Source organism: Panthera tigris, chromosome X, assembly GCF_018350195.1.
Source record: "Panthera tigris isolate Pti1 chromosome X, P.tigris_Pti1_mat1.1, whole genome shotgun sequence".
In the NCBI taxonomy this organism is placed as follows: Eukaryota; Metazoa; Chordata; class Mammalia; order Carnivora; family Felidae; genus Panthera; species Panthera tigris.
Window position 1 is genome coordinate 59,091,651 of NC_056677.1, and position 18,954 is coordinate 59,110,604.

General features: G+C 42.9%; 1 protein-coding gene across 3 annotated transcripts; it reads left to right on the top strand.

Annotated features, from left to right (window-relative positions):
* Positions 1 to 3,861: 3,861 nt before the first annotated feature.
* On the top strand, positions 3,862 to 10,036 carry DMRTC1B (DMRT like family C1B). 3 transcript variants are annotated; one of them, XM_042975199.1, is made up of 6 exons: positions 3,862 to 4,417; positions 5,305 to 5,523; positions 5,608 to 5,765; positions 6,471 to 6,607; positions 7,497 to 7,644; positions 8,623 to 10,036. In XM_042975199.1, exons 2-6 carry the CDS (start codon positions 5,309 to 5,311, stop codon positions 8,733 to 8,735), a joined length of 771 nt encoding a protein of 256 aa, XP_042831133.1. In that variant the 5' UTR covers positions 3,862 to 4,417; positions 5,305 to 5,308; the 3' UTR covers positions 8,736 to 10,036. The 3 variants fall into 3 exon arrangements, with proteins under 3 accessions (XP_042831133.1, XP_042831134.1, XP_042831132.1); XM_042975200.1 differs by having other exon boundaries at positions 3,862 to 4,101; XM_042975198.1 differs by having other exon boundaries at positions 3,862 to 5,523.
* The last annotated feature ends 8,918 nt before the right edge of the window (positions 10,037 to 18,954 follow it).

Here is an 18,954-nt window from a genome sequence, read left to right on the forward strand (position 1 = left end):
TTCAAGGATATCTGTGCCATTAGTTCAATTTTTTCATCTACAAATCAGTTTTTTTTTGCAAATTGAAAAATCCATGGAGACAAAATGTACCTAAAGTATTAATTGGCCAGGGTCTCATATCTCATGACTCATGTAATGGTAAAAATAAGGTATTTGAAATTGTTCAGAGTTTGAATCAATTCCTTTTTCACATTGTTGGAAAGGTCTTGTATCATATGGAGAGTTGAAGATATGCTTTTTGTAAAATGGAATATATGGTGTCACAATTTTCTCATATGTTCTGTAACAAATAAAGTGTTTTTTATTTATATATTTTAAGCATGTGTCTATCTGAAATGTGTGTGTGTGTGTGTGTGTGTGAGAGAGAGAGAGAGAGAGAGAGAGAGAGAGAGAACATAAGAGATCCACGCCATTTTATAGCTGGCCAAATTTATAACTCAGATTATCTTAATAATTGTTAAAAACTTTGTTCCTGTTAATTTCAGGCAATAGATTTTATCGTTCTGTTTGGACTGTTAGAGAAATTCTTACCAAATTCCTCTTAAATTTGCTTATATATCTCTTAATGTTGTCCATGTTATTCTCTTTATATTTATTTGAACACAATGAATTGCTTTTCATCTTTTTCTGCTGCTGTAAACACAACAGCAGCACCAGCAACCAGATGGGTGGTGAGGAATTGGGATATTCGTCTTTACAGCAAAATGTCTGCCAATAAAAGTAGAAAGAAAGGACAGCAATAGAAAGTCATCATTTTTCAACCACCAAATAGTAATCAAATCAGACAATAACCAGGAACAATAACCCAGAGGTGAAATTTTGTGAGGAAGGAACAGAATACCCACATGGTATCAAAATATCATGCTACGGACTGCTTATAAGTCACAGAGGAACAAAGGTACATTTTAAATTTAGTGATCTGTGCAAGGATACCATAAATAAGTGATCAAACTGAGTAATGCCAAAAGTAGCACCGACAGCACGACAAACTGACCTTTGGAGCTTTCAGATGTGATGTGATGTGAACTACTCATCACCTACTTAATATTCTTGCCAAAAATGTTAAACAGAAATCTAAATAAGAGGAAAATATCAGGCAAAACCATACTGTGGACACATTGGAAGCAAACGTACCTAGGCTCTTGGAAAATGTCATTGTCATGGTAGATTTAAGTTGAGGAACTGTTTGGGACTAGAAGATACAGAAGAGACATGACAACCGAATGTAATTTGTATGATACTTGATTGAACTGGTGACCCTCAAAAGGATATCCTGGGATAATTGGTGGAAATATGAACACAGACTGTATATGGACTTAGATAATATTGTGTCATTGTTAAGTTTCTTCAACATGATGACAGTAATCTGGTTAGACAGGAGAATATCCTATTTTTATGAGATCCATTCTGAAGTAATTGGATGAAGTGTTTGGAATTTGAGTGCTTATGCAAAAAGAAAAAAAAAGAGAGATAAAGCAATGGGATAATATGCAATCTAAGTAAAAGAATGTTCACTTTTTAATGTTGTGCATTTTGAAAATAGAAAGTTGATGAAAATGGATTGCTCATATTTTGAGTTATGTTGTGTATTCTGCAATAAGATGATTTGTAGTATTGAAAATAATCCAGAAGAGAGGGAAGGGAGAAGATCTATATGAAATGAAATTGGCAATGATTTGTTAATGGTTGCAGTACAGTGATGGATATTTGGAAGTTCCCTCACTATTCTGTCTTGAGCAGTGTTTCTCAAAGTGTGGTTCCCCCACCATCAGTTTCTGCATCACTAAGGAATTTGTCAAAAAGCAAACTCTGGGTTCCATCCTTGATTTTAAATCTGAGACTATAGGTGTAGTATTCAGCAATCTGTATTCACAAGCCCTTTGACTTAGTTGCAAGCTAGTGTTCAGGACCACAGTTCTAATGAACCTAGAGATTGCAAGTTTGTATACAAACCCTACTTGTATATGTTTGAAAATATTCACAGTACAATTTAAGAAAAAATGGAGAAACAGGCATCACAGCTATCTAGTAGCCAAGTTTTAATAAAGTCCCAAGGCAAATACTCCCGATGTTATACAAAAACTTCCAGAGGGTAGAAAAGAGAAACTATTCCCCAACTGAGTCTGAGACTAGAAAACCTTGACGCTGGAACCAGCAAAGATCCTATGGGAAAGAGAAGCTTCAAGTTGATCTCACTCAGGAACAGAAGATGGAAAAATCCTAAGCAAAGCTTTAGCAAACTGAACCCACCAGTATCTACAAAAGATGATCCACCATAAAGAAGTTACATTTATCCTTGGAGAATGAAGCTGGATTCACATTCAAAAAAATATAGGTCGAAGGGGGCATGAGAGAGGTTTTTGTATCGGTAATATATTCTGTTGCTTGCTCTAGGTGCTAACTGAATGTGTATGTTTAATTTTTCAAAACTTATTAAGATACACACTTATGGTTTTGTCCTCTTGTGATTATAAACTTCACTACAGATTTTGAAAAAAGCATCTGCAAATAACAGTCACTGTATTAACAGACTGTTAAACAGACTCTTGAACATTTCAATAGAGACAGAAAAGTAAAATTCGATATCGATTCATGTTTTAAGACAAACTTATGAAATTAGAAATATAAGGGAAGCTCCTTAAACCTATAAAGAGAAAGAAAGAAAGAAAGAAAGAAAGAAAGAAAGAAAGAGAAAGAAGGAAAGAGAAAAAAGAAAGAAGGAAGAGAAAAAGGAAGAATAAAAGAAAGGGAGAAAAAAAGAAGAAAGCAGGGAAGGAAGGAAGGAAAGAAGGGAGGACAGAAGAAAGGAGGTAGGGAGGAAGGAAGGAAAGAAAACAGTGGAACACAACGAATACATTTTAATATGGAAATGTTAACCCAAAGGGGTCCAATTTTGCCATGTCTGTTCCACTTGTAGTGGACGTCCTAGCCAGTCAGTAAGGGTTTAAGAAAACTGTAAATTGATTATTGTACTTCTCTTACTCAAAGATTCACAGAAACCTGCAGACGTCTAAAGACAAATTATTAGATATCACAGAGTTTAACACGGTGGCTGACCTTAAGGTCAATATAGTTTTTAAAAATCAAATGGATTTCTATAAATTAGATACAATTAGAAAATGTCATTTTAAACAGGTATCAAGTACAAGAGCAACAGTACTCTAGAGTATCTTGGGATATATGCCATAAAAGATGTACAAGATCTGAATGTAGAAAAGATAAACCTAAATAGTAAACTAAAATATTAAAACATTAAAGAAGACCCTCATAAATGGAGAGACATGCCGTGTTGGTGACTAGGAAGGCTGGGTGTCATAAATATAGGCAATTCTCCCCTAGCTGATCCATAGATTCAATGAAAATGCAACCCAAATGTGTTGCAAATGAATTTTCAAGGAACATGACATGTTGATTCTAATATTTATACTGGAAGGGCAAAAGGTGAAGAATACGAAAGATACGCCTGAAGATTATGAATAAGATGTGGGGACTTGCCCTACCACACATAGAGCAAGATGTCCTGTCAAGAGGTAAAAATTAAGATGGTGGAGTATTGGCACAGGAATAGACAAATTTATCTATGGAACAGACAGGGAGCTCAGAAGCCGAGACATGCAAAGGTGGACCAAAATGACTCCAGGCACATCCAAATGTTCCTCGGGGGTGCAGGATGCCCCCCTGATTGAGAATCCCTGACATAGGAATATGGATGAATCTTAAAAACACACGCTGGATTTTGTAAAAGTAAATTACAGAATACCAAGGACATGAGTTAAAACTGCACGCGCATGTAGTATGTCACATCCAAGGAGAGAAAAGTCTGGGAAACAAGGTTTGGGGGAACGCAAAGCTCCACCTCACTTCAGGAGTTACTCACTGGCGGGCTTGGTAAAGCCAGCACGCGGAGAGGTGGGAGGACGGTAAGGGGGCGGGGCTTTGGTGGGTGAGTTCCGGTAGAACTCGAAGCTCATTGGTCGCTGGCCACAGATGTGGGAGGAGCAAGGCAGCGCTGGAAGCTCATTGGCCTTTGTGCGAAGGGCGGGAAAGGGAGAGAGAAGTGGTCTTCCTTCCCACCTCCTGTCACTGCGGCTGGAGGCTGAGGTAACCACAGGCTGGCATCAGGAATACGACCCTCGTTCTCCACACATCTTCTTTCCTCCCTCCCTCCTGCTCTGGATCACCAACCCCTGCTCCTCTCCTCCACCTCAGTGGGGTCCCTCCGCCCGCTCCTGATGTCCAACTCAGTCACCCGCATCCCCACCCCCACCCCCAACCAACAACATCGGAACGCCTGGGGGAGGATCCCCTGCCTCAGACCCTTGACTCCTGGCCTCTGGAACCTGAGGCAGGGCATATGCCCCTGCCTTTGATTTTGATGTGGTAGTGGCAGCGAATGACTGGGCTGCCTTGAGACGAGGTAGTACACCCTGGGTTTGGGGGACAGGGAAGGTGTACCCAAGCATAACTGTTGAAGCGTGAAGAGGATCATGGGAGATTGTCAGGAGGTTGTGGAGGGAATACATGGGTTTGAATGAAAGCAGAGAGGGTGTGTTGGTGGAAGAAAACAATTAGTGCAGCGAGGAGTTGTCTGTTGACCAGATCAGGGTCTGGCATTCCATAGGGGGCCAACAAGGATCTAGTCAATGACTAATCGAAGGGATGAATAAAACATAATTATCGAAAGAGGGGCTTGGGATTCAGCAGCATAATATAATCTCATGGGGTGCAAAGGGGTGTCCGCTTAAAGGGGGAAAAAGAATAATTAAGATTACAGTGGGGTGCAGAAGAAGATCAGAATGGGGTGTGAGAGGAAATTCGAACATAGGATGTACATGAGACTAATAACAGAATTGAGTTCAGGAGCCATAGAGTCATGAGTAGGGAGTGAGTGAATGCGGGAGGTTAGGAAGACAACGGTGGAAGTGAATGCCAGGAAAAATAGGTATAGCAGAGTAGAGGATGACACATGAGAAGGGGAGGGCAGGAATTGTTGAAGGGGGCACAAGAGTGAATGTATATGCCTGAAAATGGGGTCTATGTAGAGTGAAGGTAGGCAAGGAGAATGATGATTGGATTGAAAGTTGACAGGAACCATGCCATGAGTTGCTTGGAACGAGGCTTTGCGTGAGTAGGGCCTCCTGGGCAGGAGGCTGTGTGAGCAAGAAGGGTGGGTGCGATCCAATTTCAGCGGTGAGCTGGATGAAGAAGAATCCAGGCACCTCAGGTGGGGATTTTGAAGGGCAGAGGAAGTATGCTGAGGGTAGGGGATCATGTGGCCATCCTGACATCCACTCCTGGCCCTAGAACCATGGATCCCAATGAAATGCCTGCTGTGCCCTGCTGCACCTCCGACTCCCCCACTGGCCTTGAGACCAGAGCCCCATGGGGGATCGAACTTGGCCCCAAAAGAACTGTAAGTTGCTGTGCCCGCTGCTACAACCATGGCCTCAATGACCAAACCAAGGACCAGGAGCACTCCTGCCCCTTCCAGGCTTGCGAATGTCACAAGTGTGCCTTCTTCTCGTGAGTATGGTGTCTGACAGTGGGGGTGGGGAGGGGGCCTCCTCTAAATGTGACTGACTGTAGACTGGCAATCCCCCACTTTAGGGATCCCTGCAGAGTCTTGCCTGCTGAGAGTGCCTTGAAGAGGGAGCAGGGGGCATGCCTAAAGAGGCACCTGACTCAAGGACTGATAACGAGTGGGGCCTCCCCTCCCAAAGCTCACAGCCATGTCCAGAAGTTGACCACTCAAGGAGGAGTCGTCAGTGAGTGTCTCTGGTCAGGGAGGGCGTCTTGGGTTTGGGTGTAGAGAGCACGAGCAGTTCTGCCACCAGTCCTACTACCCAGTTTCGATGTGGCCTTGGCAAGTTACTCCTCAGGGTTTTAGCTGCCCCACCTATAAGACTTTATCAATATGATCTACCAAGTGTTGGTGGGAAGGGGCAATCGGGGTGGGGGTGGAAATGGTTCTCGGTGAGGTGAGACCTCAGATTGGGGGTGAGGTAGAGTGGGGGTGAGGTAGAGTGGGGGTGGAGTGAGGTGGGATGGGTTCAGGGGGAAAGGCTCATCTAAAGTGTCCCCAGCTTTCCACAGCTAGGAAGGAGAACATCATGTCCCAGCTTGAGGCCCACCCCTGTGCAACCCCCCCCCCCCGGGGAAGTTAGGAGAGTCTGAGGGCTGTGAGGAGGTTCCCATCTCAGCCACTGCCCAGACTCTTTTGTCTGTGTCCTGAAGACATGGGTTCCCTCTCTAACCCTATTGCAGCCTGCCATATGACTTTGGGGAAATAATACTCCTCCTTGGGTCTCAATTTCCCCAGTTGGAAAATAAAGAGCAGGAACTGGCTGGTCCTCAAGGTCTTCTCAGCTCTGACATTCTGGGCTACTATCCTCATCACACAACATACCCATGTCTCCTCTCCATGGGTGGCCTGGTGCTGACACTCCACCCTGTCCTCTCGGCTCCTGCAGGCGAGCACCCAAGGAGGTCTGCTGATTGGTCAGGTCCCAAAATCTTTGTCTCTGTCTTGGACTCCAGCAGCCTTGAAGATGCAACTCACAACTTCTCTTTCCAGGAAGACCCACAGGACCCCTGCCCTGTCCAGCATGTGCGTAGAGTGAGAAGGACCACGGAGCTAGTTGTATATTGTGTTATTGTATGCCTGGCCTTTGTGCTTGATGCCGTGGGTGATACAAGGAGGAAGTGGAGGTGGCGACCGATGAGGAGCCAGAAGGAGGGGGAGGGGAGGAGAAGGACAAGAAGTGGGAGGAGGAGGAGGTGGTGGTCCTGCTGAAAGGAGGGCCATGGTGGTCAGGGCCACAGAGCCCAGGGGAGAGTCCAGAGGCCCTTAGAGAAAGCTTCCTGGAGATGAGCCAGGCTGGTCCTTCAAGTTCCATGGGGACTGGGGAATATGGAGGTGAGAACCAGTCCCTGGACAGGACAGTAATCACACCTCTTCAGGTGCCTTGCAGATTAAAATGCAGACGCCTGTGATTTCCTACACCCGTCACTGTTGCCCCGAGAGTTTTGAAACTGCTGGCAGGAATGAGTGTCTTCAAGAAAGATATACAAGAAAGACATAGAAAGGAAAACAGGCCAAACAAGGGAAAGGACTTGCACAAGCCACAACGACTAATGGCCAGCAGGCACTCAGATTCCTACATCCAGATATTGCAAAATCCTGGCCCTGTTTGTCTACTGCCAGTATGTGTCTGCCAGAGGGTTTGATCCCCTGGCCTCTCCTTCCTTGTTTCTAGATGCTTAACTCTGGTCCTCCAGCCATGTGCCACCCTTGACCCTGTCCTCACTGCGGCCACAGATCCTGGAAAATAGTGGGGTCCAGGACCCTGGCAGGGGCCAAGCTTAGTGCATGGGAAGGGCAGATGGCCTCAGGGTGGGTGGGGCCTTCAGCGGAACCGGGGGCTGAAGGGACAATTGCAGGACGTAGGGAGGCGTGGGTTTTCAGTTCCCGTCCTCTCACACCCTTTCCATTGCAGGGTCCTGAGGCTTCTGACCAGGACTCAGTTTCTGCCTCCTCAGAGTGGCAGCGGAAGCTGGAAGCCGCTGAGGCTCTGCTGATGCTGAGAAACTCTTCTCAGGCATCTTCTGGCTCCATCTCCCTGCTCCAGCCCTGCGTGGCAGCAGGTAGCCTGGTCCTTGAAAGGAGAGCACAGCACGGGGTGGGGATGGTTGGGAAATGGGACGGCGCTGTGGTAAGTAGGGCCTATCTGGGAGTTCTGGTTTGGTGGGTTGAACCTCCTTGGGCCTGGGGAACCCAAGCTCCTCAGCCTGATGTCGGAGATGGCAGGTGATGGTTTCTCAGTGAATCGTCAGAACTCTGTGCTCATCAGGAAATGCCCAGTGCATTTGGTGTCAAGAAACAAGGAAACTGAGGCCCGGAGAGTGGCAGGGACTTGCCCTGGGGCATGCAGCATATCTCAAGTGGCACGCCCAGGTCTCCTCACTCCCATCCCAGAGCTTTCTAGTCTGACCCCTGCAATCTGTTGTGGTGGACAGGATATACACAGGTGATAAGAGCCTAGGCTGGAGGGAGATCTGCTCTCTGCCTCCAGTCTACATGTGGAGCCTGGATGCCTTCACTAGTTGTGTTTTGTGGCTAAATTTCAATGTTGAGCCTGGAGAGGAAGGATCAGAGGAGGTCTGAGGAGCGATAGAATCCTGGGAAGTTTGAGAGGGAAGGCTGGGCACTCCCAGACCAAAATGCTGGATGGGGTGTGGTGTGTGAGTGAAGCGGCAACCTTAGAGGAACTGCTGGAACAGAAAGGGATGAGGCTGGGGAGGCTACTGGCCACCCAGGTCTAGAATGCCAGGCCTAGGGGCTAGACCAGAAACTGTGGGTGGTGAGGAGCCTGGGAATGTCTGAGCTAGAGAGGAGTATATTCAATTATCCCGGGCTTACAAAAGAAAAAAAAAAAAAAGATATGTGGTGACTTTGATGGAGAGATTGGAGGAGGCAAGACCCAAGATGAACACATCAGCGAGGAAGAGTTCTGTGCTGTAGTCCAGGTGACAAAGCCTCGATTGGGTGGAACAAAAAAGAGGGGAGAGCCAGGAGGGGAAACGGATGTGACGTGGCTCTGATGCCTTCCTTTCTATCTGCAGCTCCTGCTGGAGATGGAGGACTCCAGCCTTCTAGCTCCTCTCTCCGACCCAGGCCAGCCAGCTCCATTTCTCTGCCTATTGGACATCTGGGGTGCATCTCCCTCTTGAGCTAGAAACCCAGAAGAGGAGGCCTCACCAGAGTACTTCCTATTCATGCATTTGCAAAATGTTTAAAGTCCAAAATGCTTAACATGTTTGTTTTTTTAACCTCTAGGTTCTTTCATAAGCTTTTCAGACTCTTTTTATGATACGGGACAATTCCTTGGCTGAGAGTGGATATTCTTGTACCACCATCCCTTAATGCCTAGATTCTGGGGCGTTTTTATGTCTCTTATGAAAACAGCGTCATGGGGTCTAAGCTGATCAGTCTCTAAATAGGGTTCTGTGGGAGGTCATATGTTTATATGCCAGAGTTTTCATTTGACTCGTGATTGCAAACATACCCATGCACTCATGCATGTATGCATGCTTGTCAAAATATAAGGGTGTTTTCATTTTGTGTCTAGGTTTGTGTGTGTGAACAAATAATAAATTCTCGTTGTTGTAAGGCACTGCGATATAGGAGTTGTTTGCTACCACAGTATAATGTAGACTCTCCTGACTCTAACAGACTTGTTCAGTTTACTTTTCTAAGTGAGAATCACCTTACTCGATAACTGGGCTTTCTTAGCATGACAAGACAAGAAAATGGTAGTGAAAAAAGGGGGAGATGGTGAGGGGGGTAAGCGTTTTACTCATTTAGCAAGGAAGTGCCTACCTTCTGCCTGGCATAGACTGCTTCCAGCTGTCCAGAGGGCCCCAAATTGGGTTGTCTTCAGGGTCAAGCAGGTCTTGCGAATGAGCAGAGCAGGACTGATAGGCTCTGGCCAACTGACAGCGCATGCTCTACCTTAGGGGCCAGCTGCCACCTGGCTCCAGCCAATTGTTGTCATGTAGGGATGTGGACTCTTCATTGCCACATCTCCTGATTTTTCAAGAGAACATGGAATTCTAGATTTCTATGTAAAATATCTCAATTTTAAAACATTGGCTCTGGTTTCCTGTACGTGGGCCAAAGAAAACATCCATTCAGGCCAACTATGGCCAAGTGAATGCCAGTTCGATTCTAGTCGAATGTGTATTTTACAGTGGGGGGCACTGAAGGCAACCAGGGCCAGAAGAATCAAAGAGGGGACATGAATTAGACCCAGAGCCTACTTTTGAAGGACCCATGAAATATGAGGAAGAATCATTATCATTGATTTTGTGCCCACTGTATGCTAAACACATAGAGCCTCACAGCAGCTCTCTGAGCTAAGCATTATTACCAGTCTTTTACCTATGAGGACACACACTATATGAGTACAAGTAACTTGCACAAGTGTTTTAGGGGAAATTTGTAGCCACAGATGGATGGAGGAAGACTCCCTTCTCTTTGCCAGGCCCTAAATTAGCTAATAATTTTATAAGTTTTAAAGACTAAATTCTATAAAGTAGCAATTACATTACCTGCATTATATTTAAAACAATCATAATACATACTCATCAATCTCTCATTACTTTTCCTACATCCTGATAGTATACCTATGTACATATACCATTGAGTGAAAGGTTCAAAACTTGAAGCAGCAGACATCCAGTGAGAAGAGTCTTCCAAAAATAGTTCTTTTGTTTCCTATTCAATGTAACAATATGTAGTAGTGGATCAGATCTTATGTGCGCTGAGATCATATCTCGGTCTTCTGCTGATGTTCCAAACAAAGAAGGACCTGGAGACCCCGCCCAGAAGACGGAAAGCTCCACTGGATATGCCCAGTCGCTGACTATTTCCCATTGTGTTTTCTCCCTCCTCCCATGCCTCCCTCATTTTTACCCAAGACGATTGATGGTGATGACTTCTGATAACTTATGCTTTCTTGTTTCAGGCCTTGAGAAGTCAGGCTTCTTATATTCCTTATCTCATGCCAGATAAACATGCAAGGCCACTCAGCACATAGGGCAAGACTGATGTCCATCTCATGCTTTCCTCCCTTCCCTGATTTGCTACTTAAATCAGTGATCCCGAGACCCCTTCTCGCCCAGTATTAGATAAACAAGGCCACACTGTCACAGAGGAAGGAAGCAGTGTTGCCTGGAAAAGGCCCAAAACCCTGCTATGCAGTTGTGTCCTAGGTGCACCACGGTCCCACAGCTGAGTTGGTAAAGGAGAAAGTGTATTTGGGGTCAAAGGTTGTAGCATGAGAAGAGGGAGGAAAAGAGAAATAAAGTGATGGAGATTGGGAGAAGGAGTCAGCCCCCCTTCCCTGTACCCTTTCACTTTTCTGAGTCCCACCTGCCCTTCTACACAGAGCCTCTTAGACCTGATATCCATGCATCCTCCCCCGCACCCCACAAATGCACGCGTGCAAGCACATGCGTGTACGTACACTGCCCTATGCCTTTTTTAAAAAGTCTCTTAACGGTGGCATATTATGGGCATCTTAGGGCTTTGTCACAAATATCAAATATCCAGCCTTTTTTTTTTTTTTTTTTTTTTTGTGAACCATCCTTAGTCATGTACTACTCCAGTTCACAGATTTAAAACATCACTTTGTAGGGTAGTGTACGTCAGATCTTGACTCTCATGTGTTTTACAACAGCACCAGTTGGATCTGAGGATATCCACCACATCTGCAGATCTGCAGCATCTGCAGAGTGCATCAGTTTCAACCAGTGGTATGCATGCAAATGTGTAACAACAGGCTCTCTGGGGAAGGGGGTGGGTTGGGGGAAATGCCCTGTGTTGTAGCATTTGCCAATTTCAAGCTACTGACCTCATGTCAATTAATGCAGAGTTGGGAAAGGATGCATTTCCACCATTCTGATGCAATAAATGTACATAACCTCAAGATGTAGGAAAAGTGATTAGAGACTGATGAGTTTTGAGTATGTATTATGATTGTTTGCAATATAATGCAGGTAATGTAATTGCTACCTTATAGAATTTAGTCTTTAAAACATCTGTGTTCAACAGCTGGCTCGCAAAATTCCCGAACAGTTAAGTTTGCTCTCATGTTCCAGTAAGAGCCCCCTCCAGCATTCCACTACTTTCAACCCTTGCCCAGAAAGACACCTCTCCCCAAAGCAGGTCACACAAACACTACAGGGCCATAAAGGCCTGATACCTCTGGTTTCTGAGCACGAACAGCTTAACGGGTAGGACAAGTATTAATTGATAATGAAAAAAATGGAATGATCTGGAGCAAATATTGAGCAATTTGTCAAAAGTGTTTGTGGGTGAACGTGCATTCCCAGAGACAGCCAACATTGGGTAGAAGTGAGAAGTGGGGACACCAGGGTAAGCAAAGCTCATGCAGGGAGTGTATTCAACAGATTCCTTAAAGGCTCAAGGAATGGGGCAACTGGTATTACCTGGCCATCAGATCTGTATCTCTCATCAGAGAGACAGACATTCAATACACTCCCTCCTCCTTAGATAAATGCTGTGTAATCTATACAAACTCCTCCACTTTGCCTTTTCTCATGTAGAAATATGGCCTTCATTGTTACGTATAGGACTATGTTATACAGCAGATCTCTAAAGCATACTCATCTTGAATAACTGTAATTTTATACCCATTAAACAACAGCTCTCCATGTCCCCCTTCCCCCCTCTCCAACCACCATTCTATTGTCTGTTTCCATAAGTTCGACTATATTAGACGCTTTGAATAAGAGGTGCTGTCCACGTAAAAATATGTCAAGAGGGTAAATCTCATGTTAAATTTTCTTTTTTTTTTTCATGTTAAATTTTCTTCTCACAAGAAAGCAAAATAAAAAACAAACCAAAACACAGTAATAAAAGGATACAGAAAAACTTCTGGAGGTGATGAATATGTTTATTACATTGATCGTGGAGACGGTTACACAGATGCCCAAACTCATGAGATTGTATACACTAATATGTAGTTTGGGCTTTTTTTTTTTTTTTGGCATACAATTATATCCCAGTAAAGCTGAGACAACAATATCCTTGAGATCACTCCATAGTGCTCCATAGAGGCATCTCCCACTCCTTTCAACAGCTGCAGAGTATGCCATTGTGTGAACAGACCATGATTTAGTCAGCTAATCTATTGATGCACACCTTGGTTGTTGCTATTATGGCTATTACAAATACAGCCACAATGAATAGAATTGTAACATAATCTTTAGCAATGTTTCTCAATGTGTCTTTGAGGTTGATCCCCAGATGTACTACTATTGCTGAATAAAGGGTGAAAACACACGTAATCTTGCTCATTACTGTCACATTCCCTTTCATAAAGGCTGTGGCATAGCAACCAACAGCCAAAGCAATCCTCAATAAGGAGAGCAAAGCGGGAGATATCACACTTCCTTATTTCAAAGTAGATTGCAAAGCTATCGTAATCAAAACAATATGTTGCTGGCCCCAGAACAGACACATAGACCTATGGGACAGAATGGGGAGCCTGGATGTAAACTCACGCATATACAGTCAGCTAATATTTGACAAGGGAGTCAAGAATAGTCAAGGAGGAAAGACAGTCTCCTCAATAAATGGTGCTCCTCAATAAAGGAGACAGTCTCCTCAATAAAGTGAAACTTCACATGCAAAAGAATGAAATTGGACCCTTATCTTGCTCCATCTGCAAAAATTAACTCAAAACAGAACAAAAACTTTAGAGTATAAGACCTGAAATGGTAAAACTCCTGGAAGAGAACATAGGGAAAAATCTCCTTGACATTGGCCTTGACTATGATTTTATAGATGTGACACCCAAAGCACAAGCAACAAAAGCAACAATAAACAAGTGTATCTACATCGAACTAAAAAGCGTCTGCTCACAAACATCATTTGAGTGAAAAAAGCCAAGAAAGAAACAATATGTACTCTATAATTCCATTCATAAATTGTTAAAACTGTCAAAGTCAATATACAGTGATGGAAGTTGGCATAATGGCTCCTCAGGCAAGGGGCTGTACGATGTCCTACTTCTAAATATGTTTGTGGATGCATGGGTGCGTCATTTTGTGAATTCAGGTACACACTTTGATTTGTGTAATTTGTGTAGATAGGTTACACTTTACTAAGATGTACTTAAAATTTAGGAAAGAAACGTGTTGAAAAGGCTAAGTGGAAAAGACAAGAACAAAAGAGTAGTGGACAGTTAGGGTACACATGGGTATACAACATTTGGTATTTTAATGTGCAATATTCTAGTTGTTTCATATTGCATAATACACTAATAACTCCATGAGAACAAAAACTGTACCTCCTTCATTTTTACATCCCCTGAATGTCCATAATACTGTAAGTCAGAGTAGTTACCAAAAACTATATATTTAACAACAATTTTTGAATGTTCTATTCACAGCAAAATTCTCTGCAAGGAATATGATAAATGAACAAATAAATTTCTTCAATGAAAAGATAATAAAAAGTTTCCACACAACCACATGAATGATCAACAAAATGAAAAGGAAACCTACAGAATATGAGAAAATTAGGAACTACTACAACTCAAAAGTAAAAGAGCAAACAATCCAAATAAAAAATGAAACAAAGTACCTGAATAGGCATTTTTCATGATTACTTTTCTCTATTATCGTATTGTCATCAAAGGAGTTCCTCTATATGATTCAACTTGTGAAATTTGTGCATATTTTCTTTTGTGGCCCAATATCTGATCAATTTTTCTAAATGTTATCTGTGTGTGTGTGTGCGTATATGTAATGGGTGCACATTCTACATTTTGTGGATGTGATGTCTTATAAAGTCCCATTGTTTCATGTTTGCTAATCAAGTTGCTCAAATCATCTATATCCTCATTGACTTTTTTTGTCTTTCATCAATTACTGAGAGCAGTGTCAAAACATCAGCCACAATGATTGCAGATTTGTGAATTTCTCATTGAAGTTCTGTAGGATTTTACCTTATGTAGTTTTGACTATGCTACTCCTTATATACCAGTTCCAATTTTATAACCTCCTGGTACATTGTGTCATTCCTAAGTCTTTTTTCTACAATAATGCATTTTGCTTAAAGTTCTTTTTGCTTGGTATCAATAGAGCTAAACCAACATGGTGTGTCTGTTATTTTACATCCTTTTAATTGCAAAGTTTCTGTGTATGCTTATGTTTTGAAGTGTGTCTCTTGTGACACGCATATAATTTGATTTTCCTTTTCTTGTCCAGTCTGATTGCGTTTTCTTTTTAACTACCTTTTACACTTCATGTATGTACTGTCTCATTTGTCTATTTTCCATTTATTCCACCTCTTCCTGTTTCTACCACACACACCCCCCATCCTATCCTTGCTTTCTTTTGGATTGATTATTGTGTTGTTTTGACATTCCACTTTTCCTGTGTATTTGCTTGTTATTATGAACACTATTTTTTAGTGGTTATCATAAAAATTACCGTGTGCCTCCTCAACTTATGAAAGTCTGACTTTCATACTTTTACCATCTTCTTGGACAATACAAGGTCTTAAAACATTTTATCTTTATTTATTTCCCTCCTTAATTTCATGGCATCTTATAGTATATTTAAATTATACTTAAAGCCTAAGATATTATCATTGTTATTATTATTTTATACAGTTGTATCTATTTAGAGTGACTATAATATTTATTATTTTATTTGCTCTTCTTTCCTTCTTATATCTCAGAAATTGCATTTGGTTTCATTTTCCTTCTACCCTTTCAAATTTTCTGTAGTGTGAAGGTGGTTTTTTATTGTTTTGTTTGGTATTTCCCTGATTAACAGTCGGGGTGGATGTGCTTTCACACTTTTTGGCTGTTTATGTTGCCTCATCTGTGAATTTCCTATGAATTGCTTCTTTGAAATACTTTACCCAAACTGAGGCACATGGGTGTGTGAAAGGGTAAATTTAAACATTAGCAGAGAATATTGAGATTGCTGTGGAACCGGACTGTGTTCTCTTTCCTTCAAGTGCGGTTGAGCTGCAATGAGTATAGATCTAGGGATCTGTGGGTCTGGGATAAGGGGGTGGGCAGGTGGTCACGGGCCTGTGGGTCCCAAATGGTGATGATGCGGCCACATGATCAAGATGAGGGGGTCTAAGATGGAACTGTAACATGGAAGGCACAGTGATGAGGGAGCCTATGAGGGCAGCATGGTGGACTCTGTTGGGGCAAGTGAAGAAGGCAGTCAATTGTCTGGTAGACTCCTTATCTCTGTGCCTCTGGCCTATTGGGGCACTCAACAAAAGAGAGAAACAATGTATAGGTGAAGCAGAGCCTGCTGACTCAGTTTCCTGGATGAGCAAATTCTGTCACTAGGCTGACTGAACTTGTGTGCCTCCTTCCAGTTGCCATGATTGGAAGGTATTGATTCCTCCCATCATAGGCCCACAATGTGTGGCTGTCACTCCTTTTATGATATTAGCAGTTGTTGGTGATCATTGACTAGATCCATGAAATTCATTATAAGTTGTGTATTTCTCATATTCTGCTATCATTCTATCTCGATCATCCTGAAGGACACTTTGGTAAAACAAATGCCCAGTCTCCCATGTTATTTGTCAGTTATCAAAATTATGGGTTAATTTCCTAGCATTCCCCATTGGTGCATAATTATTTTTGTAATTGTGTGACTATAAATGTGTTTCAGGTCATTAGAGTTATTATCTTGACGGATGCTCACATTATCTCATCTTTGGTTAGGTGGATATATCCTTTTGACCCAGTCCGGGTAGTTTTGGTGGCTTTTTTCCTACTGGTATGACAAAGTGTTCCAGGCTCATTTTGTGCTTTTCTTCTTCCAAATCTGGAATCGATCATTTCTCCAAGTTTCCTTGGCTACTTTTACTGGGAAATGATTATTGGGATATCACAGTATGGGCAGTACTTGTGTTCATTGCTACCAGAATGGGCATTGTTTCTAGGCCCTTTGCATTGGATTCTGGCTGCCATCACCCACCTCAGGCCCTCCTTGCTGTGATGAACAGTTTGGACCCACCATCCTCTCCACTTTGCATAGGCTCTTGGCTTCTGCATCTTTACAGCTTAGAGGGGAGATGTGCTCCCTTTGCCAGCCCTGGTCCCACAGAATCCTCACTGGTTGTCTCACTGCAATTACCTTTGTTCTCCCACACTAGGAAGAGGTGTTTAGCCTCTTCCCTTCCAGGCCTCAGTTTCCACACCTGGAGAGCAAAGAAATTGGAATCCCATCTCTCTGAGCCCCTATCCTCTTATCCAGCTGCTGTTAAGGTAATCCCAGTTTTCTGCACAATAAAAATATCACTGTCTTGTTTGAAGCATGGAGAACCCTGTGAACTAAGGGGCTTGACAGAAGAAATGGTGATCTTTGTGGACGACTTCCCCTCGGACCTGAAGGGCAGGGGGCACTCAGGACATAGAGTCTCTACACTGGGACGTCCTTGGCATCCTCACAGGACTCTGGAGAGGGGCTCTTTAGGAAAAGCTTCTCAGGCATCCCAACCCCTCCTAACCCTGCCACCTCCTTAGGGAGACCTCCAACCAGCCCCTAAGAAAGATGACTTCTAGAGGGTATCTGGAAAGCATAGATAGCCCTTAGTCCTTATCTGGGGAGAGGTTTTTGCTTTTGGCTTTTTACAACAGGAAAATGTAGCCTCTGTCTTCCAGGTACTTACTCCTTCTCAGACTCAGCAAATAAAGTTTCAATTCCAGCAGAGGTGTCCTATCCTGGTAAAGTCACCAGGAGAAGGGCCACTGGAAAAGGGGTCAGCTGATCAACTTTTAAGTCAAAGCTTTAACCCTTCACTATCCTCGTAACCTTGGGCCGGGCACCTAGCTCTCCTGATCTTACTTGTAACCAGTTTGGGAAGTAGTCACGGCATCACTTATGAAAAATGTAGAGTCAGAGGTCCAGTAATGACCCCTGGTTATTTTATCCTTTTTAACACCAGGATCCCCTACTTGAAATGCTGAAGGTCAGTCCTGATGCTGGGAAATTTTATTGTTTTGCATCTTTGTATTTTGTGTCTCCCTTGGCTAATTTTTAGAGATACAGTTGATTTTACTACTTTTGTGTTTTAACCTCCATACTGACTTTCTGAATGTTTATTCTACCATCTTTGCTATATGTTTGCTTTTACCCCTGAAAATTTTTCCTTTCATCATTTGTTTACATCTACTTATTACTTTGTCTTTCCACTTAAAGAAGCCTCTTTTTTTTATTTTTTATTTTTAACGTTGATTTGTTTTTGAGCCAGAGAGAGACAGAGCATGAACAGGGGAGGGGCAGAGAGAGAGGGAGACACAGAATCGGAAACAGGCTCCAGGCTCCGAGCTGTCAGCACAGAGCCTGACGCGGGGCTCGAACTCACGGACCGCGAGATCGTGACCTGAGCCGAAGTCGGACGCTTAACCGACTGAGCCACCCAGGCGCCCCTCCACTTAAAGAAGTCTCTTAAATGTTTTTTTGTAAGGCTGGTCTAATGATGATGAACTCCTTTATCATTTGTCTGGGAAACTCTTCGTCTCTTCTTCAATCCTGAATGATATCCTTGCCAGATAGGGCATTCTTCATTGTAGGTGTTGTTCCTTCAGCACTTTGAGTATATCATGCCACTCCCTTGTGGCTTGAAAAGGTTCTGCTGAAAAATCAGCTTATAGCCCTATGGAATTTCCATTGTATGTAACTGTGTCCTCTTGCTGCTTTTAAATTTTTTTTCTGTCTCAATACTTTTTACCATTTTAATTATTATGTATCTTGGTGTGGACCACCTTGGGTTCGTCTTGTAACACAACATTGTATTGATTAAACTATACACATTCCAAACAACAATGCACATTTCACGACAACACATACAAAGAAAACTGAATAGGAAACTTTTCAGACTGTTACACGTCAGTTATAGGAGCATGATAATATGAATAAAAGGGACTCATTGAATGAATAAAATAAAGGAGAGACCTTGGAAGATCAAAGGCAATAATGTGTTACTAACCCAGGGGGTTGTTTATTTATTTTTTATTTTTTTAATATGAAATTTATTGTCAAATTAGTTTCCATACAACACCCAGTGCTCATCCCAACAGGTGCCCTCCTCAATGCCCATCACCCACTTTCCCCTCCCTCCCACACCCCATCAACCCTCAGTTTATTCTCAGTCCTTAAGAGTCTTTTAGTTTGGCTCCCTTCCTCTCTAACTTTTTTTTCCTTCCCCTCCCCTATGGTCTTCTGTTAAGTTTCTCAGGATCCACATAAGAGTGAAAATACATGGTATCTGTCTTTCTCTGTGTGACTTATTTCACTTAGCATAACACTCTCTAGTTCCATCCACGTTGCTACAAAAGGCCATAGTTCATTCTTTCTCATTGCCATGTAGTATTCCATTGT